This window comes from Salvelinus alpinus, chromosome 13 (genome assembly GCF_045679555.1).
Source record: "Salvelinus alpinus chromosome 13, SLU_Salpinus.1, whole genome shotgun sequence".
NCBI classification, from domain to species: domain Eukaryota; kingdom Metazoa; phylum Chordata; class Actinopteri; order Salmoniformes; family Salmonidae; genus Salvelinus; species Salvelinus alpinus.
The window spans coordinates 18,988,780-19,011,394 of record NC_092098.1 but is presented as its reverse complement, the minus strand read 5'-3'; the positions used below and the strand labels follow the sequence as shown (position 1 = coordinate 19,011,394).

At 42.3% G+C, this 22,615-nt stretch overlaps 1 protein-coding gene across 3 annotated transcripts in view; it reads right to left on the bottom strand.

Moving 5' to 3' along the window:
* LOC139537260 (teneurin-1-like) overlaps nt 1-22,615 on the bottom strand; it is a 184,481-nt gene that overhangs the window by 49,848 nt on the left and 112,018 nt on the right. For 2 of the 3 annotated variants that reach the window (XM_071338378.1, XM_071338379.1), the window contains exons 6-11: nt 21,985-22,134; nt 18,541-18,749; nt 16,120-16,333; nt 12,870-12,971; nt 5,438-5,632; nt 2,442-2,642 (exon numbers count right to left, since the gene is read on the bottom strand). In XM_071338378.1, the coding sequence (XP_071194479.1) occupies nt 2,442-2,642; nt 5,438-5,632; nt 12,870-12,971; nt 16,120-16,333; nt 18,541-18,749; nt 21,985-22,134 (1,071 nt within the window). The remainder of the gene's footprint in view (nt 1-2,441; nt 2,643-5,437; nt 5,633-12,869; nt 12,972-16,119; nt 16,334-18,540; nt 18,750-21,984; nt 22,135-22,615) is intronic. The other variant, XM_071338380.1, reaches the window with a different exon arrangement.

Genomic DNA, 22,615 nt, shown 5'->3' with positions numbered 1-22,615 from the left:
AACAGCTGACTGAAGACGGGATGGTCGGACATTTGTGCAGTTGAGTCCGTTTTGGACGTAACATGGACTCTTAAACGCCCACACTAGTAGAAATCCACTTTCTCCAGCTGAAAGACCATGGCCAGTAATAAATAATCGTTTAAGTCAAAGTATGATATATTTGGGGTTGAAGTGACAAAACCGAACTGCCCGCTTTGTGCAAACTAGTGCCAATGACGTGTTTTTTCCTATGAAATGATGTGTAAATAATTTTTTGCCTACGTTTTGTTTCAGGGCCTGGGCTTTTTTTTCATATTGCTAAAATTGTTCCCTTTTTAGACAACCACATTTTGCAGGTGTTTTCTTTTTGCCCTGTGTTTGATTTGTGAGCTTAAAGGAAAACTCTACTCAAAAACTATCTTTTGGCATTTTCCATTTGTCCATTGTTGATAGTCCCAAAATCTTTTCCATGTCAGCAATCAAGTTTTCAAGATATATAACTTTCAAAATACAGCCAATATGATGCATTTTACATCATTTATTTTTTACACAAAGTGGATTTCTGTTTTCTCACTGAAAAGTGTTTCATGTTCTCTTGGCCTTAACTAAATACTAAACCATCTTTGATTTCTGAATGTGTCGGCACCGGGGACTCGGGATGTGGCTGCGTTATTGATGTCATGTTATTAATCAGGCCTTTTGATTTGAACGGATTGTTTTCGTTTTGTAGGCTAGGCTAGGCTACCTATTTACTGATTTAATTGATGGATAAAGCCTTAGCATTCTGAGCTCGTTCCCAAGGATCAGTGCTTTAGTTGATTATGTTGCTGTCCAGCCCACCGTGGTCAGCACCCCCAACTCCAAACATCTTGCCGCAGCTATGGCACACATAGATACAGAATGACTAAAACGAGCTTGCCCTGGCAATTTGACTGGTAAACTCATGGGTACACTCGCAATGGATGCATGGTATTGTGATGTAATAATTTCCATGTAATGTAGAATGTTCATTCGAATGATGTTAACTGATGTGGCTCATGCAATGGAATGCATTTTTTGTAATATCAGTTGAGTTGAATCAACAAATCACAGCACATATTTTAGCACATATTTTACTTCCTGCTTTGCTCCTATGGGTACACTCGCAAAGGCCGCCAGTCCATCCATTATGCCATCATTGACTTGAATGGTGATGTCCGTTCTATTCGTTCTATTTCTATGGCAGCACATGCAGTCAGGAGCGAAGGAGAAACTGTGCTACCAAAAAAACATTGACCGTCACAGCCCTATAATGAGATCTACATTTGTATCACAGGCTGAACAAAACCAAAACAACAACTTTTAGACAAAGATGACAAACAACACAGAGGAATATCCAGCATCATCTCCTACAGCCTCAGTCACAACAGCTTCCCTGAGATGTTTCTACAACCACTGTGTCAACGCTGTCTGTTATCAGTAGGAACCATACAGTCATTGGTGGCAACTCTTGTTATCAACGTCCTCTGACTAAAATAAATAAATAAAACATTTCAGTAAGAGACAGCCGTTCACCATGAATAAATATGAACAAATTCCCACGTCAAATGAAGTGCAGACTTTTCATCTGGAGGCAGACAGTCAAAATAAATGCATTATACTTTTTCTACTTTTTCAAGTGTAGCAGTGAAGTGAATGTTAATCCAATGAATGAAAAAAACTTTAATTTGTTCTGTATAAACAGACAGAAAGGTGACCTAAATTCAAATGCAAAAATCAGATGAACAGATAACGCCTATGCTAAAAATAACAGATTTAAATTGTACAAAGGAGCATATCTCGGGATGAATCCTAACCATGGCATTATTGTTCCCTGGAGGAGGCATATTAAAAAATGAATAGTTTTAAAACAATCATTAGTATGCAACAATGCATATGCATATATTGATAAAGAAACAAGAAGTGCATTTGGCTGAATTGGGAGCCATGGAGCGCAGTCCAATTTACACACAGCGTGTCAGAGAAATGATTGCTAATTTGTCTGATAGGCTGCTGGGTGTGTGAAGGTCTCCTTCTGCTAGGAGCTGGCAGATCATTACAAGCAGAAAAACACATTGCCAGGGTCTGTGTTACTCAGTCAGAGGTAAGACCAAAAGTTAGAGTCATGTACAGCAGATGCAATCTAGTCATTTAAATCACAGCCAGACAGAAAGGAGTGGGGGCCTGACTACACGTAAACCTTTTATTGGAGGTTAAGGACGTGATTGAACTCCAAAGGCTCCCCTCTAAGTGTCTGGGAGTGGACATTCCGACTCCGAATGTGAGGTAATGGTTTAAGTGAGGTAACAGTCTAAAAGCACCTTATTCGAGTGTGTGTCTGTATGTAGGAAAACACCTACCATATAGAGATAGAGACATGTTTTTCTCTATATATGGCTCTGCATATACGTAGGTTGTATGTACGTCATGGTTCTTGTACTCACCGGTGGAGCAGTCAGAGCCAGTCCAGCTGGAATCACAGGTACAGCTGCCAGAGTCTGGAAGGTATTTCCCATGGCCTGAACACTGCTCCTGGCATGCTGGCAGGGGGCTCTCGCAGTCTGGGCCTCCCCACCCCGTTGAACACAAGCACTCCCCCTTCACACACACACCATGGCCAGAACACTGAGGGTCCAGGCAGTCCACTGGCCATGCAGAACCAGGGAGGTGAGAGAGGGGGGGGAGCGAGCGAGACAGTGAGAAAGAGAGTGTGAGAGCGAAAGTGTCAGAGTAAATATTTCATTCCCCTCCCTGACCATCTGTATATTGTTTGAATCGTCTCAGCTTCTGAATTTTCTTTCCTCTATGGGTAGGGACTGACACAAAACACCTCCATCACATCTTTCCTCTATGGGTAGGTACTGACACAAAATACCTCCATCACATCTTTCCTCTATGGGTAGGGACTGACACAAAACACCTCCATCACATCTTTCCTCTATGGGTAGGTACTGACACAAAACACCTCCATCACATCTTTCCTCTATGGGTAGGGACTGACACAAAACACCTCCATCACATCTGTCCTATATGGGTAGGGACTCACACAAAACACCTCCATCACATCTGTCCTATATAGGTAGGGACTGACACAAAATACCTCCATCACATCTTTCCTCTATGGGTAGGTACTGACACAAAACACCTCCATCACATCTTTCCTCTATGGGTAGGGACTGACACAAAATACCTCCATCACATCTTTCCTCTATGGGTAGGTACTGACACAAAACACCTCCATCACATCTGTCCTCTATGGGTAGGGACTGACACAAAACACCTCCATCACATCTTTCCTCTATGGGTAGGGGATGACACAAAACACCTCCATCACATCTATCCTATATGGGTAGGGACTGACACAAAACACCCCCATCACATCTGTCCTATATGGGTAGGGACTGACACAAAACACCTCCATCACATCTTTCCTCTATGGGTAGGGACTGACGCAAAACACCTCCATCACATCTATCCTATATGGGTAGGGACTGACACAAAACACCCCCATCACATCTGTCCTATATGGGTAGGGACTGACACAAAACACCTCCATCACATCTTTCCTCTATGGGTAGGTACTGACACAAAACACCTCCATCACATCTTTCCTCTATGGGTAGGTACTGACACAAAACACCTCCATCACATCTTTCCTCTATGGGTAGGGACTGACACAAAACACCATCACATCTTTCCTCTATGGGTAGGTACTGACACAAAACACCTCCATCACATCTTTCCTCTATGGGTAGGTACCGACACAAAACACCTCCATCACATCTTTCCTCTATGGGTAGGGACTGACACAAAACACCCCCATCACATCTGTCCTATATGGGTAGGGACTGACACAAAACACCTCCATCACATCTGTCCTATTTGGGTAGGGACTGAAGCAAAACACCCCCATCACACCTGTCCTCTATGGGTAGGGACTGACACAAAACACCTCCATCACATCTGTCCTATATGGGTAGGGACTGACACAAAACACCTCCATCACATCTGTCCTATATGGGTAGGGACTGACACAAAACACCTCCATCACATCTGTCCTATATGGGTAGGGACTGACACAAAACACCTCCATCACATCTGTCCTATATGGGTAGGGACTGACACAAAACACATCCATCACATCTGTCCTCTATGGGTAGGGACTGACACAAAACACCTCCATCACATCTGTCCTATATGGGTAGAGACTGACACAAAACACCTCCATCACATCTGTCCTATATGGGTAGGGACTGACACAAAACACATCCATCACATCTGTCCTATATGGGTAGGGACTGACACAAAACACCTCCATCACATCTGTCCTATATGGGTAGGGACTGACACAAAACACCTCCATCACATCTGTCCTATATGGGTAGGGACTGACACAAAACACATCCATCACATCTGTCCTCTATGGGTAGGGACTGACACAAAACACTCCCATCACATCTGTCCTCTATGGGTAGGGACTGACACAAAACACCTCCATCACATCTGTCCTATATGGGTAGAGACTGACACAAAACACCCCCATCACACCTTGCTGATTCATCACATTGTCTGTGTACTTCAGTGGTGTTCATTCTAACAGTGTCACTGTAACCTTGCGAGAACAGCGTGTCCTAGCAGTGAATGGTTTATTACTGAGAACGCGTCGCACCATGAGGAAAACATGGCCATCTACAACAAGAACATGGAAACGTCTGCAGCTTTTACACAAGATTCTCATAAAGAATTAACAATAAACAGCTTCAATCCATGTCTGGAGCTAATTGATCACATTTAGTCATGATACACTTCAGAACAACCCCACCCACCCAACTAATGCACACTACAAAAAAGAAAAAAGAAAAATCTATGCAGTGTTAACCACAGTAATTACCACAAGGCTTGCAGGCTGGATCCTAGTCACAGGCTCATTGGCTCAAGGTTATTCTCTAGCACGGATATCTCAGACAAAGCCAATAATTACCCCACTGGATACAACTACCTAAGGACAATCAATTGATTTGGCTGTTTCATCCTAAGCATTCTTCATGACGTGCATGAAAAGCGGGGAGCGACTGTTTGTGTGTGTGTGTGTGTAGAGGATAATCTATTGGGTCAATCTGATTTTGCACACAAAAACTCTCTCCATAATTAAAATGATGTGAAAGGAGGATACTGGATTTATTGTTGCTGTGGTTAAATAGTAGGCCTAATCAGACAGTCTATAAAACACTTTGGTGTGTGTCCTTGTGCAAAACCCAATAACAAACAGAACACTGGTTAGGCTAGTGGTTAGAGCCCTGAACTAACAACTAGTGGCTTTTCTGCATGTCTCTGTTATTGCACCAAAGCAAAGCTCTTTGGCTAGGCTAACTGCAACTGTATCCTATCCCTATGCCTGTGTCAACAGCGATAATGATTATTATTAGGACAGGATCCTTGCCTTGTTCACAGTTGTTGCCCTTGTAGGCAGGGCTGCACATACAGATGCCGTTGACACAGGTGCCGTGGTTGGAGCAGGTGGGATCGATGCACTGGTCCTCCTGGATGTCACACTCTGGGCCCTTCCAGCCCGGGTGACACTGGCAGTAACCTTTCTCATAATCTCCATTCCCACTGCACAGGACAGGACAGGAGTCTGCAAGGGAAGCACATGAAGACAGTAGCCCTCAAGAAATACTGTGGTGTAAAGAAAATACATCTAATACTGTACTGTATGCATTAGTGCATTGACGTGTTCACATTCAAAACCTTCACTCAAAACAGGTTGCTGTCTAAGATGTGAATTATAAAGCTTTGTGTCATTCCAGCACAGGCAGGTACTAGTTAGTGCTCACCCTGAGACCCCAGTGGTGATCTCCCCACGAGCCATATACAGGTTTCACCCATCACCAATATCTTACTAATAAGCATGCAGCTGAATTCACCTAATCCTCTCCCCCTGATGATAGTGCTGTAAGTACTCTCCCCTCCGCTGGGCACAGGCCACGCACCCCCACTCAGACCCTCTTCCTGTGAAATCCACCTAATCTCTCAAGCACTTCAATTTTGCTCAAGTGGCACCTGAGTCAAACTCCAGTAGCTGCTGTGTGGCGTTGCAGCGGCTGTGTCTCCCTCCAACACCCCCCTCTATTTCCCAAGGCCCCTCCATCCACCACTTGGTGCCTTAGCATGAAAATTGATATTTACAAAACGAGGAAGAAGCTTAGAGCTCAGAGGCTGAAGCATGGAGACACATGGTAAACACCAGAGCAGAACGTACTGTGCTGTATAAATAGATCTTTGTTCACATGCCGTTAACCCTTTGAGGTGTAGTCTAAACACAACTCATATCACTAACATATTGCATTTGCACATTGTCTTTCATTCCTATGCTACATGTACTGTATAGGCACTCATAGTGAACCATTTTCCAGTGTCTTTAAAACCTATGTGAGAGAACATGACTCCATTCTCCTCCTCTCCTCTCCTCTCCTCTCCTCTCCTCTCCTCTCCTCTCCTCTCCTCTCCTCTCCTCTCCTCTCCTCTCCTCTCCTCTCCTCTCCTCTCCTCTCCTCTCCTCTCCTCTCCTCTCCTCTGATCTCTCATGCCTCCAGTCTGTCCGTCTGTTTATGTACTGTTGCAGTGTGGAAGTTATGCCTTACAGACCCTGGCCTGTCTATTAGTCTCCATAATATGTCACAGTTCCACACCGGGAACAGTAATAGACACATTATGCTCGCTACAGTGGCTCCCTGACCACAGATTTAGGCAGAGACAGATTAAGGCTTTCGACCAGAGCAGGTCGGCCTGGGCCAAGAGAGACCACTTTGACCACAAAGTGGATCTGAAATTACCACTTGCTTTCCTCAATTAATGCAAAGATTGTAAATAATCCTTAGAGACAATCAAAATACTCTCATTCAGAATGGCTTTTGGCGTTGATAATATTGGCAGTATGCATTATGAAGCACCAGGCTTAATAAAACAATACCCACACAGAAAAAAACACATGCATTTCAAGTAATCACATGTGATCTTATGTCAAGTTAATGTGATAACATGTGACAACATGTAAAAGCAACATGTGATAACATGCAACTGCACATGTGAAAACATGCATTCATATGAAATAAATGTGACAACATGAGGATGCAAACATTTTTCACATGTGAAAATGTCATTCCACATTTGAGATACAGATTATAATAAGTAGTGTTGTTCGGTTTCGGTTAGATTATAAAAAAATTATCACAGTTTTAATTTTCGGTTTTGTTCATATATTTGTGCTCCCGAGTGGCACAGCGGTCTAAGGCACTCCATCTAGAGGTGTCAGGCCCTGGTTTGATTCCAGGCTGAATCACAACCAGCCGTGATTGGTAGTCCCATAGGGCGGTGCACAATTGGCCCAGTGTCGTCCGGGTTTGGCTGGGGTAGGCCGTCATTGTAAATAAGAATTTGTTCTTAACTGACTTGCATAGTTGAATAAATACATTAAATGTACTATGTATTATGTGGGTTGAATGCTGTAACAGAGAATAAAACAATTAATAAAAGTCCCATGATGGTAGTGACTGCCTATTACTGCTTATCACTTATTAACCATCATTTATTCATAAAATATTTCAGTTATTGTCTATATTACATTTATTTTTTACTTTATTCCAAGTCATCATCTCACCTCTATAGAGCTGCTGCCTATGCTGTCTGACAAAATCACTATTTTAGGAGTTCTTCAAAATAAATAAAGCAAACTTATATGACTGCTAAATACCAACTATCAATCACTAATTTTCAGGTAGAAATACCTTGCGAAGAAACTGCTCCCTCTCGATCGCGTATTATTCTGTGTCTTTTCTCCCTCTCAGTATCTGCCCCACACTAACCTAACGTAGCAGGTGTAGAAGGGGGCGGCAGGTAGCCTATAGTGGTTAGAGCGTTGGAATAGTAACCGAAAGGTTGCAAGATCGAATCCTTGAGCTGACAAGGTAAAAATCTGTAGTTCTTCCCCTGAACAAGGCAGTTAACCCACTGTTCCTAGGCTGTCATTGTAAATAAGAATGTGTTCGTAACTGCCTTGCCTAGTTAAATAAAATAAAGGTTAAAAAAAGATAGAGACTGGACAAGTAGGTGCACAATGGATTATGGTCATTGTAGTTAATTACCATGTTACCACCTGCCCTAAACTATGTAGAATATTGGCCTGTTCAAAACTACAACTCCCTACTACATCCCACAGTTTAGGCTTGACCTGATTTATATCTAGAGAAACTGTGCAATGTGTGCATTGAGCTCACAGAAAAAATAAGAACTAAATGGAATTCAAATAATTGAACAGCCTTTGGTCAATTAGTTGTTTAAATAACAAAAACTAACCGACATTTTGGGTAATTGCTCAGCACATATTTTAACATGTGAACGTTTTTCACTTGAAAATGCAATGACATGGGGTTTTACAGTAAGTGGTACACTGTACAGCTGAAATACAGAAAAAATCTTTAATCAGTGACATTTGCGGTACGCTGACCTTTCTGCTGTACCACAAAGTGTGTACCATTCCCCCATATAATACATCATTGCCATCTGCACTGCTATTTTAGTTATCAGTTAATATGACTATTGTCTCATCAATGATTTAATTTACTTATTTCAGCAATTTGAGGGTTTTCTGTATAGTTGTCTAATGTTGGTGTGGCATATTATTCTATTTAAATGTGAATCACTATGATAAACAGAATATTTTTTCTTCAGTGTATTTATAACAAAGCTGAGATTTACTTTGTATAAAATATAAAAGTGTAGGTATACACGTGAAATCAGTCATTGACACATACATGGTGGAGTAGCAGTTAGATCGAATGCGGTTGTGAGTTCACATCCCAGGTGAGTACATGTTGAATAATAATTACTGTTTAAATATATGTAATCATGTATATTTCTTGCACATGATCATCTGATGATTTATCACTCCAGTGTTAATCTGCTAAATAGTAATTATTCGATGTATTGCCTACCTCATGCCTTTTGCACACATTGTATATAGATTCTCTTTTTTTTCTACCATGTTATTGACTTGTTTATTGTTTACTCTATGTGTAACTCTGTGTTGTCTGTTCACACTGCTATGCTTTATCTTGGCCAGGTCGCAGTTGCAAATGAGAACTTGTTCTCAACTAGCCTACCTGGTTAAATAAAGGTGAAATAAAAAAAATATATATATATCAAATATTTAAGTTGAAAAAACACTATGTTAAAAGCACTGTTTGTGTGTGTATCCTAACAATACATTTTTGTTTGCAGGGCGTCCCCTGTGAAAGGTATTGTCATCACGTGAAAATCCACATGTGAAACTTCATGTGAAATATCATTGCATGAAGTGTTCCAAAAACACATGGTTTTACATGTGAAATAACAATGAAATAATTTCCATAAGGGTAGCCAATGTTATATGATTGATTGGACTTTACTTTGCAGAATAATTTGACACGGGTGCCTTGTAAGGATCTGTCGCCGAGAGGGTAATCTACCTTTACCATCGGTCCTATTAGCCAACGTACAATCAATCGATAATAAAATAGACAAACTACGATCATGTATATCCTACCAAAGGGACACGAAAAACTGTCATATTTTATGTTTCACCGAGTCGTGGCTGAACGACGACATGAATAACATACAGCTGGTGGGTTTTAAGCTTTTTCGGCAGGATAGAACAGCGGCCTCTGGTAAGACAAGGGGTGGGGGTCTATGTATATTTGTAAACAACAGCTGGTGCACGAAATCTAGGTGCTCGCCTGAGGTAGAGTATTTCATGATAAGCTGTAGACCACACTATTTACCAAGAGAGTTTTCATCTGTATTTTTCGTAGCTGTTTATATACCACCACAAACCGATGCTGGCACTAAGACCGCACTCAATGAGCTGTATAAGGCCATAAGCAAACATGAAAACGCTCATCCAGAGGCGGCACTCCTAGTGGCAAGGGATTTTAATGCAGGGAAACTCAAATCCGTTTTACCTAATTTCAACCAGCATGTTAAATGTGCAACCCGAGGGAAGAAAACTCTAGACCACCTTTACTCCACACACAGAGACGCATAGAAAGCTCTCCCTCGCCCTCCATTTGGCAAAACTGACCATAATTATATCCTCCTGATTCCTGCTTACAAGCAAAAACTAAAGCAGGAAGCACCAGTGACTCGGTCATAAGAAAGTGGTCAGATGGAGCAGATGCTAAGCTACAGGACTGTTTTGCTAGCACAGACTGGAATATGTTCCGGGATTCTTCCGATGGCATCGAGGAGTACACCACATCAGTCACTGGCTTCATCAATAAGTGCATTGATGACGTCGTCCCCACAGTGACCGTACTAAATTCCGCATCAAACAGGTAAAGCGTCAATACAGGACTAAGATTGAATCGTACTACACCGGCTCCGGCGCTTTTCGGATGTGGCAGGGCTTGGAAACTATTACAGACTACAAAGGGAAGCACAGCCGTGAGCTGCCAAGTGACACGAGCCTACCAGCCTACCAAATTATTTCTATGCTCGCTTCGAGGCAAGTAACACTGAAGCATGCATGAGAGCATCAGCTGTTCCGGACGACTGTGTGATCACGCTCTCCGTAGCTAATGTGAGTAAGACCTTTAAACAGGCAAACATTCACAAGGCCACAGGGCCAGACGGATTACCAGTACGTGTACTCCGAGCATGCGCTGACCAACTGGTAAGTGTCTTCACTGACGTTTTCAACCTGTCTCTGACTGAGTATATAATACCAACATGTTTCAAGCAGACCACCATAGTCCCTGTGCCCAAGAACACTAAGGTAACCTGCCTAAATGACTACCGACCCGTAGCACTCACGTCTGTAGCCATGAAGTGCTTTGAAAGGCTGGTCATGGCTCACATCAACACCATAATCCCAGAAACCCTAGACTCATTCCAATTTGCATACCGCCCTAACAGATCCACAGATGATGCAATCTCTATTGCACTCAACACTGCCCTTTCCCACCTGGACAAAAGGAACACCTATGTGAGAATGCTATTCATTGACTACAGCTCACCGTTCAACACCATAGTGCCCTCAAAGCTCATCACTAAGCTAAGGACCATGGGACTAAACACCTCCCTCTGCAACTGGATCCTGGATTTCCTGACGGGCCACCCCCAGGTGGTAAGGGTAGGTAACAACACATCCGCCACGCTGATCCTCAACACGGGGGCCCCTCAGGGATGCGTGTTCAGTCCCCTCCTGTACTCCCTGTTCACTCATGACTGCATGGCCAAGCACGACTCCAATACCATCATTAAGTTTGCCGATGACACAACAGTGGTAGGCCTGATCACCAATAACGATGAGACAGCCTATAGTGAGGAGGTCAGAGACCTGGCCGTGTGGTGCCAGGACAACAACCTCTACCACAATGTGATCAAGACAAAGGAGATGATTGTGGACTACAGGAAAAGGAGGAACGAGCATGCCCCCATTTTCATCGACGGGGCTGCAGTGGAGCAGGTTGAGAGCTTCAAGTTCCTTGGTGTCCACATCACCAACAAACTATCATGGTCCAAACACACTAAGAAAGTTGTGAAGAGGGCCACGACAAAGCCTATTCCCCCTCAGGAGACTGAAAAGATTTGGCATGGGTCCTCAGATCCTCAAAAGGTTCTACAGCTGCACCATCGAGAGAATCCTGCCTGGTATGGCAACTGCTCGGCCTCCGACCGCAAGACACTACAAAGGGTAGTGTGTACGGCCCAGTACATCACTGGGACCAAGCTTCCTGCCATCCAGGACCTCTATACCAGGCGGTGTCAGAGGAAGGCCCTAAAAATTGTCAAAGACTCCAGCCACCCTAGTCATGGACTGTTCTCTCTGCTACTGCAAGGCAAGCAGTACCGGAGCGCCAAGTCTTCTTAACAGCTTCTACCCCGAAGCCATAAGATTCCTAAACAGCTAATCAAAGGGCTACCCAGACCCCTCTTTACGCTGCTGCTACTCTCAGTTTATTATCTATGCATAGTCACTTTAACTCTACCTACATGTACATATTACCTCAATTACCTCAACTAACCGGTGCCCATGTACATTGATTCTGTAGCGGCACCCCCTGTATATAGCCTCGCTATTGTTATTTTACTGTTGCTGTTTAATTATTTGTTACTTTTATTTTCTATTTTTTACTTAACACTTTTCCCCCCTTAAACTTCTTAATAAAGCATTGTTGGTTAAGGGCTTGTAAGTAAGCATCTCACTGTAAGGTCTACCACACCTGTTGTATTCGGCGCATGTGACAAGTAACATTTGATTTGATCTGGTAGATTTACAGAATAGAAAATATGAATGATGGTCTATCTCAGGGTTTCCCAAACTCAGTCCTGCCCCCCGTGCACATTTAGTTTTTTGCCCTAGCACTACATAACTGATTAAAATAACCAACTCATATTAAAGATTTTTGAAGATTTGAATCAGGTGTGTAGTGCTAGTGCAAAAAACTAAACGTGCACCCAGAGTGGGGGGCCCAGGACTGAGTTTGGGAAACCCTGGTCTATCTGACCAAAAACTTAATTTCAACCCAATATTATGTGGAAAACTCCATGTGCTTATATTATGCAGAATAATATAATTGAAATGTGTATGAATTCATGGGAATACAACACATATATCCAAGATGACTAACTTAGATGCGTAATAAAGGTTTTCTATAATTTCAACTAGTAGTTTTAAAAGTAGCACTCACAAGCCAAAACTGGTCCCTGAAAATGTTGCACAATTGTGTACAAAGCCAGTATGATATCTTACGTCCTGCAATTTTTTTGTGTGCAATTCATATGTTATGTTACGAATTTGTAAGTGCTTAAGATCCTGTTCAATCTCTTTAATATACCTTTTGAGCAGTCTGGTCCCAGAAAGCCGGTGAAGCAGTGACAGTGGCCTGCTACACATTCACCGTTCCCCTTACAGTTGGTGGAGCAGCCGTCCATGGTTTCTACAGACACAGAGAAAGTAGTAAACAACACAACACATGGGCTAGGCAGAAACACAAAGGAGAAAAATGCTGCCAACTCATGGTATAATGAAGACTATTACTTACTTTGTGCATCCGTTGAGACATATAATAATCATTATTAATAAACAAACATCATTTAGATCCCACGAATGATCTGACTAAGATCCTGGTTGGTATCCAAATGTGTGTTTATTAATAAAGGTACGTGGAGGAGCTCTATTTCTTTTATATCAACTTTTTTGGGCCCTGATCCTACTAAAGGATTTGTGTTTGACCACACTTGACGGCATATTATAATCTAACATGTTGAATGAGTGACAATAAGGTAACAGATGAAGAGTTTCATTCCAAAACACTATATATCAATTTTCAAAAATGTTTGTAAATGAGCTTTTATTGTTTAAAGAAATTATTAAAAAGATTGGTGTGTTTTTTCACTATCTAATTATGGCATGGGGTTGTTCAATGACAGAAATGTATTTGTTTAAAATCACTTGATGGTTTCATTTCAGAGAGAAAAATAATCAAGTTTTTTGCTATACAGTGCATTCGGAAAGTATTCAGACCCCTTGACTTTTTCCACATTATGTTACGTTACAGCCTTATTCTAAAACGAATTAAATAATTTTTTCCCTCCTCATCAATCTACACACAACACCCCATAATGACAAAGCAAAAACAGGTTTTGAGAAATGTTTGCCAATTTATCACAAATAAAAAAACTGAAATATCACATTTTCTTAAGTATTCAGACCCTTTAATCAGGACTTTGTTGACGTACCTTTGGCAGCGATTACAGCCTTGAGTCTTCTTGGGTATGATGCTACAAGCTTGGCACACCTGTAGTTAGGGATTCTCCCATTCTTCTCTGCAGATCCTCTCAAGCTCTGTCAGGTTGGATGGGGAGCGTCGGTGTACAGCTATTTTCAGGTCTCTCCAGAGATGTTCGTTCGGATTCAAGTCTGGGCTCTGGCTGGGCCACTCAAGGACATTCAGAGACTTGTCCCGAAGCCACTCCTGCATTGTCTTGGATGTGTGCTTAGGGTCCTTGTCCTGTTGGAAGGTGAACCTTCGCCCCAGTCTGAGGTCCTGAGCGTTCTGGAGCAGGTTTTTATCAAGGATCTCTCTGTACTTTGCTCCGTTCATATTTCCCTCGATCCTGACTAGTCTCCCAGTCCCTGCCGCTGAAAAACATCCCCACAGCATGATGCTGCCACCACCATGCTTCACCATAGGGATGGTGCAAGGTTTCCTCCAGACGTGACGCTTGGCATTCAGGCCAAAGAGTTGAATCTTGGTTTCATCAGATCAGAGCATCTTGTTTCTCATGGTCCGAGAGTCCTTTAGGTGCCTTTTGGCAAACTCCAAGCCTGCTGTCATGTGGTTTTTACTGAGGAGTGGCTTCCGTCTGGCCACTCTACCATAAAGGCCTGATTGGTATAGTGCTGCAGAGATGGTTGTCCTTCTGGAAGGTTCTCTCATGTCCAAAGAGGAACTCTGGATCTCTGTCAGAGTAACCATCGGGTTCTTGGTCACCTCCCTGACCAAGGCCCTTCTCCCCCGTTTGCTCAGTTTGGTCGGGCGGCCAGCCCTAGGAAGAGTCTTGGTGGTTCCAAACTTCTTCCATTTAAGAATGATGGAGGCCACTGTGTTCTTGGGGACCTTCAATGCTGCAGACATTTTTTGGTACCCTTCTCCAGATCTGTGCCTCGACACATTCCTGTCTCGGAGCTTTACGGACAATTCCTTCAACCTCATGGCTTGGTTTTTGCTCTGACATGCACTGCCAACTTTGGGACCTATATAGACAGGTGTGTGCCTTTCAAAATCATGTCCAATCAATTGAATTTACCACAGGTGGACAATCAAGTTGTAGAAACATCTCATGGCTGATCAATGGAAACAGGATACACCTGAGCTCAATTTCAAGTCTCATAGTAAAGGGTCTGAATACTTATAAGGTATTTCTGTTTTTTATTTTTGAAAATTAGCAAAAAAGGCTAAAAACCTGGTTTCGCTTTGTCATTATGGGGTATTGTGTGTAGATCGATGAGAAAAATAAATAATTTAATCAATTTTAGAATAAGGCTGTAACGTAACAAAATGTTTAAAAAGACAAGGGGTCTGAATACCTTCCAAATGCACTGTATATCCTATAAATGCTATATTTAAATGCTATATATCCGCCTCACTCTCATAGAAATACAACCCTGTAAGTAGTACTGCTAGGTTTCACACAGTCAAATGTAACAAATAACTATGCTTTTTATAAAGAAATTGACAAATTATAAATTTGTGACAAAATTAACTCAATAAATAATATGAGATATGTACGTAAAGTATTTACATTTTAGTCATTTAGCAGATGCTCTTATGCAGAGTAACTTACAGTAAGTGCATTCATCTTAAGAAGGCTATGGGGGGATTAACCACATATCACAGTCATATATACAGGATACAAAAACATTCCATTGAAGCTAAACAATAGATATCTTGCGTTTTGCAAAGAAAATACTTTTCAAAGACCTCTAAAATTGATGAATAAAACATTTGAGAACACAAAAAATGTACACACACATGAAGGTACCCATAAGCAATCATTTCTGATGAAAAAACACAAATGTGAAATATTGGTGGATATAGCGTTTGGAAAAAAACTCTTCAGATATTCTACATAATTATGAAGAAAATGGAAACTGACGTTTCCAGAAATACACTGCAGTACCATTCTTGAACTGCCTTTCTGACAACAATGCGTTTTAAAAGACAGAGCAAAAGCATTTTCAGGAGAGGCTGGTGAGAGAGAGCATTAGGAGGAATGCATTGTCTCGTCTCTCAGCAGAGGCTTACAGACGGTTGACAAAAGGTCAATCAATTAAGGATGACAGACTGCAGCTCCTTGCAATGAGCAACAGAACGCAACCATTTTGATGTTAAAATGGCAGCTTGTTTTGCAAACATTTTTCCTGGAAATAATGTCACATGCACTGTATTTTTCGGTCCATCTGCAGTAATTATAAGACTTCATTACTGCTCCCAAACATGATTGCATGGCGATGCAATTTTCATTAGTGTCTGACAATGTGGAGCACCTATTCTACTTTTTACATAACGAGAAGCCAATTACCGATGGCAGTGCTCAGAACAAAAACTTGTTCCATTTTCTTTCCGTCGTTGTAGAAAGCCAGGTACCAGGTTCCAGCGTCCATGTACTCTATGAAGCCCGTCTCCTGGAGGGAGGAGAGGATCAAGTTCCTGGGAGACGCGTTGGAATCCTCCGCCACCGTCTGAACCTCCTGTTTGATCAGCTGCTTCCCGTCCAGGAGCTTGACAAAGTCAAACTGCAGGAGGAAGAGAAAACATCAGATTAAATATGTAGCCATGGTTTGAGAGTCAAAAACTGGGACATCACAAGTTCCTGGTTGGGCATACTGACGTGCCCTGACTGACAGGGTGTATGAGGGTTCCTCCAACATCACAGCACACATACCTATCTCTGGGAACGGGCCAAAACCAGAAATCATAATGTGCTGTATCGTATCCTGTCATCCATCTTAAAATAACTTGAACTTAACCATATGCAAAAGCTCCCGAGCCACCTTTTGACTTTGCCCTTAATGAGCGTAATAAAGAGACAGGCCCCCATGCTGTATTACCAGATGAGTAGGATATGACAGTAGCCTGGAGCGGGACACAGTGCCTTAGCTGCGCCAGAGTCACTCATGTTTGTGTGTGCTCTTAGAGATAAGCAGGGGCCAGGGCTGGTATTACACTGCAGTCGGCTGGTGACTGCATGCAGCAAAGCCTTTACGCCTGCTGGGCTCAGAGGGAGGTCTGTCTTCACTCCTCCACCCGTCCTAAATAATAAACCCAGGGCTTGGTGAGGCCAGGTCCGTAACTCCAATGACATGCCCCCAGGCCTCAGAATCACTCTATGACTCAGGTTCTCTTATGAGAGACAAATGCTCCCCTACGGAACAAAACTAAAACGATGTTTGTAATTCAGTAGAACCGCTGGGGCACCATAGCCATCGGGCCCCTGCATTTCAACTCATCAGTGACGCAAAGCAGCAGAAGAGGAGGCAGAAGAGGCGATCGCAGTCCCTCCATTATTCACTTTCAGCTGGGGATCGGCAAATGATGTCAGACTGAAGCGGAAATGGCCAATAGTGACAAAATCTCCTTGAAAGAAAAGTCTGAACTGTGCGTGCCGCCAAGGGGACTGACTCAGATTAATGACTAAAAACATCTTATTAGGATTCATCATGCGGAAGCCTGCTGGGTTTGCTGAGGCCGCTGAAACAGCCTTGTGACAGACGAGTCGCTTGTGTGGCGGTCTCGCCGTGACCCTGAGTGCTCAGCCCCATGACCTGCTGGGTATTCTATCAGCAGATGTAATGAGGGATGGTCCGAGGCAACATATGTGTGACTGCGTGCAGGGGCAAAAAACTGAACTGGGATCAGCCGAATCAGCCGACCTGGCTGACAGAGACATCTAATGATGGTGTGGGATTAGCCAGCCCCACTGAGACAGGACTTTGTGTTTATTATGGATCCCCATTTGCTGTTGCCAAGGCAAAGGGTGGCTACTTTGAAGAATCTCAAATATAAAATATATTTTGATTTGTTTAACACTTTTTTGTGTACTACATGACTCCATGTGTTATTTCATAGTTTGATGTCTTCACTATTATTCTATAATGTAAAAATAGTCAAAATAAAGAAAAACCCTGGAATGAGTAGGTGTGTCCAAACGTTTGACTGGTACTGTGTGTGTGATTACTACTATTACTATAATGATTATGAGCATCCTTACAGAACAAAAAGGACATCTGGGTTTGAAAGGAAACTTTCAATTAGCATTAATTAATTGTCTGTATCCATGCACCTACATATGCAAATGAGTATACAAATGAGCCATAAATAAGGAGTATTTAATTGAATTACGACAGATCACAATTTCTTGAATGATTGGAACTGTTAATCTTAGATAATATCTTTGGTAACACGCAGTGATTGGGGAGTTTAGGCATTTTACTGACATCACATTAGTTCCACTAGATATTTCCTTAATTGCATTCATTCCATAACAATAAACTACATACATTGAAGCTCATTATGAATTTGACAAAAGTACTGGTACTGTATGTAGCCAACAGTACTGTAGCTAATTCACTGATTGGTGAAGTGATCAAACTTGACATAGAGGCACAGCATCTACCTGGTCCAGCTTTTTATTGTGGGTTTCCATGTGGGTGAAGAGTGAGACGGAAGGATGACAGAGGGATGGAGGAAAGGTAGTTGTGCGTAGGGACTGGGGTACACTCATTAGCATCGAGGTTGGTGTGTATCTGTGCATGTGTGGGTGTGTATCTGTGCATGTGTGTAGATGAACCAGGTGTTAATTTAGTTACTTGTGTGTGTATTGGGGGGTTTCAGTCATTGCGTATGTAGGAGTGGGAATACATAATAGTCTACAGTATGGCTGTTTTTCATGGGAGTGGGTGTAGTGCTCTTGTGTGTATGAGGTAGGTAGGGGGTACAGTACCTGTGTGTGTGTAGGGGGGATGTTCCTCCGTCCATAGATACCCAAGAGGGCGTCCCGTGCCAGGGAGACGTTGAACTTGACATACTCTGGGTGGTGGATGGTGATGTGGAAACGCCAGAACAGACCTGGGGGAATGACCTGCATCACCTGGGTACCAATGTCCACCTCCCCTCGGTCTATCGCTTTCCCCCTCTGGAATAGCTCCTTATCTATATGGTGTAAACACACACACACACACACACACACACACACACACACACACACACACACACACACACACACACACACACACACACACACACACACACACACACACACACACACACACACACACACACACACACACACACACACGCACACACACACAGAGAGAATTTGCACCAAATGAAAATAAATGCACAAATGGGTATAAACACAAATGAGAACAACGTTCGTTGCTGCACCTAGATATTGGCTCTCCCTCTGCCTCTATCAGATAATGAGAGAAAATACAGGCAGACTTTAATCCGTTTCATTTCATTGCCTCGACTAATAAATCCTCCTCGGTCCTTTTAGGAAACGTTCTATCCTCATTGTCAGATGAAACCCTGCATCTGTTCAAACTGGTGCTACACAACTGTGAACAGAAAGGAAAAACAACCATATCTAATATGGTGTTATACTATGGTGAGGAAGGAGAAGACCAGCGAGCTACCGGATGCTTGAGCAAACACCTCCCACATCCAGGTGTGATCTAATTACTCTGTGCTGGTAACCCCTGGTGTCTGCTCTCTGGCAGGTACGCCAACACACCAGGGTGTCACATTATTGATTCTCTCTCTTCTGGCGGGTAACATGAGATCAGTTCAGCTCTACTGTACACATTAAGCTCTTAGAAAAAAGGTGCTATCTAGAACCTTAAAGAGTTATTCGGCTGTCCCCATAGGAGAACCCTTGAAGAACCCTTTTGGTTTCAGGTAGAACTCTTTTGGGTTCCATGCAGAGGGTTCTACATGTAACCAAAAAGGGTTCTACCTGGAATCAAAAAGGGTTGTACCTGGAACCAAAAAGGGTTCTCCATGGGGACAGCTGAAGAACCCTTTTGGAACCCTTTGTTCTAAGAGTGTAATTCTATCTGTTTGGTGTTTCTCTTATCTTCACATTACTCAATGTACAGAGCTCTGGAAACCACATGTTTTTAAATGTGTTTTTACTTCATCTAAATGTGTTTTTTAAAACCATCTAAATACACATACATGTCTAGACATCGATGACATGGATTGGTCACACATTAGTCTCGACAACCTTGTGAAAAAGATTGGTTTGGTTATCATAGAAACGGAGACCATTTTTTTTCAAGAAAACACCACCAGACTGGAGCAGGTGGACAAGGTAATGGCAGTGTTACTTTGTGCTACCAGAAATCATTTACTAACTCAATCACTGTGTATAGCTGCTGTGTTACGCTGTTTAGGAGAGGTGGTGTTTGGTCTGTGCCACTGCCACCACAGAACTCATTACAGGGTAATGAAGGCCTATCTAGCTGGTGCCTCTCCTGCAGGCCATCTCACCTGTCACTTAAACTGGGTTCAGACGGTGGGGGGTGGGGGGGGGTAAATTAGAAAAGCGCTTCAAAATAGTCTGGCATACAAGCAAATTAATTCTCATAGCCTAAGGGTTACCCTGATAAAACAATTATTCCAGTAATCTATTTACAATGAAATGAAACCGTCTTTTCAATTAGTTATAATTTTCCCTCACAATTGGACAGCTGAATAGAAAAAGATTTTAATAGTTGGGTCTGTCAGTTGATTGAGACTATTCTATTCCCTTTCATCCATCAGATCTATGCTGATAATAATATTTTTTATTTTATTTAACCTTTATTTAACTAGGCAAGCCAGTTAAGAACAAATTCTTATTTACAATGACGGCCCACCAAAAAGCAAAAGGCCTCCTGAGGGGACGGGGGGTGGGATATAAATAAAAAAAAGTTAAATAAAAATACAAATCTGATTGCTATTCTAAAGAAAATGTACATACTTAGACCAAATACAGAGGCTCAGTTATAGGGACTGGGCCAACACATCATCCTATGGGAAGGTCCAATAAAAAAAAGTCTGAAGCTCTAAGAAAATTCCCAGAACTACAAGTGAGAAATGCCAATGAAAGATAAGTACGATAAAAAATACACATAATAATTCTGTAATTCTGTATACTAAGGTAAAGGCCTAAAGTGGATAAATTGCCACGTCGTTGTAATTTTTTTCGTAGAACAGGGAGGTTCAGAAGTGGAGCTTGCTGGAGGACCTCTGGTCTGAAAGAGTTAAGGATGACGCTGTGGGCTGTAGCCTGCTAGGGGATTAATCCACACTCTCTTACTTTAATTAACTGCACATGAAGCTCCTCATGATTACTTCATAGTCAATGCATGCTAATGTAACCCAGCACAGCTGCGCTACATTGTACTAGCCACAGAGTGTACACAGCCTTATATACTGTCTCAATCTAGCAGTCCGACCTGTATTTTCCTATTCCTCCCCTTTGAGGAGAAAGGATGGATGTGTCAGAGGGCTATGATATGGGAATATTGAAACTCAGACACCAAGCTTTTACTGAGATCCATTATGTGCTTATGCAGGGGCAATCCAATATTTTCATAAATGATTTGATTTTAATCTACTCTTCAACATTGCCCTAGTTGCAGAGAACATTTTCTGGTTCACGTGCTTATAGAAATGGAATTGAATTATGTGGAATGGAACTGAATTATTTCACTCATTGCTGCAATGGAATTGTACGTCTGCGGTATTTGGGACCCCAGGGTTGGTCTGGTGTTATTGGAATAATACTATATCTCTATCTCGATGATTCTATGGGTTTATTTTTTATTTTTCGGAAGTGGGAAATGTATATAATCAGATATTTATCGTGGAGGCAATGCCCTGTGAACACATGAGGCGTTTTAACTCGAGGATGCCCTGTGAACACGAGGCGTTTTAACTCGAGGATGCCCTGTGAACACATGAGGCGTTTTAACTCGAGAATGCCCTGTGAGCACATGAAGCGTTTTAACTCGAGCATGACCTGTGAACACATGAGGCGTTTTAACTCGAGGATGACCTGTGAACACATGAGGCGTTTTAACTCGAGGATGACCTGTGAACACATGAGGCGTTTTAACTCGAGGATGACCTGTGCGTCACCCACCCACCTTCCTACCGGCTCTTTTATCTGACCCGCAATAAACATCGCACAAGAAGGAAATCATTCTCCCTGCCGAAACATATTGCATCCAACACGCTGGTTATGAAACAACAGGTTTCTTATGTAAACACAGAGGAAGACAAATAGGAGGAGAGAGAGCATGATTCACCCCTTGCTCTAGCTTTTGTTGTGTGGTCTGACAATGTGAATCAAAACCTGGAGGCTTCATAACATCAATCTTTGCCCACCACCACTTACCTTTGTTGGTGTTGTTGAGGCCGGGCAGACCGAAGGGCGTGAAGGTTATGTCTATGCTCTCTGAGTCTCTGTCCAGTTTGCTGAGTCCATTCTCATAGAGCTGCCCATCTGCTGGCTGCAGGTGCCAGGTCAGCCCAAACAAGTGCACTGCTGTAGGGGAGAGCCATGTTTTAGCATGGGGCGGGAGGATTAGTGCTAGAAAGAGAAACTCAGGGCATTAATCATTCAAAACCTAAGAGTAAGACATCTGATTAAACCTGTCTGCAGCAAACAGTAACTAACTACAGTGTGGATGTGCTACAGGGTTCCTGCACTTTGGCTGTATATTACAATTGTAGTTATTTGACAGAGGACTAGTCATTAGTGCTAGGAGAGAGACACACTAACATACTGTTTGTAAGACATCCTGCTGCTCCTATGCTTATTACAAAACCGTAAAGCAATTTTTCTCCTGTCATTCATGACAACTTCACTGACATTTCATCTACTACATCCCAATGTAATTAAACAAATAAAAAAAGTATACTTTTTTTTACTAGATATAAGAGTGGTAGGTTACAATATGAGGTTCATGAAATCTATTTAATGGAATATTGATAAGTAGCTGTCTAATCTCCAAAGAAAGGGAGGA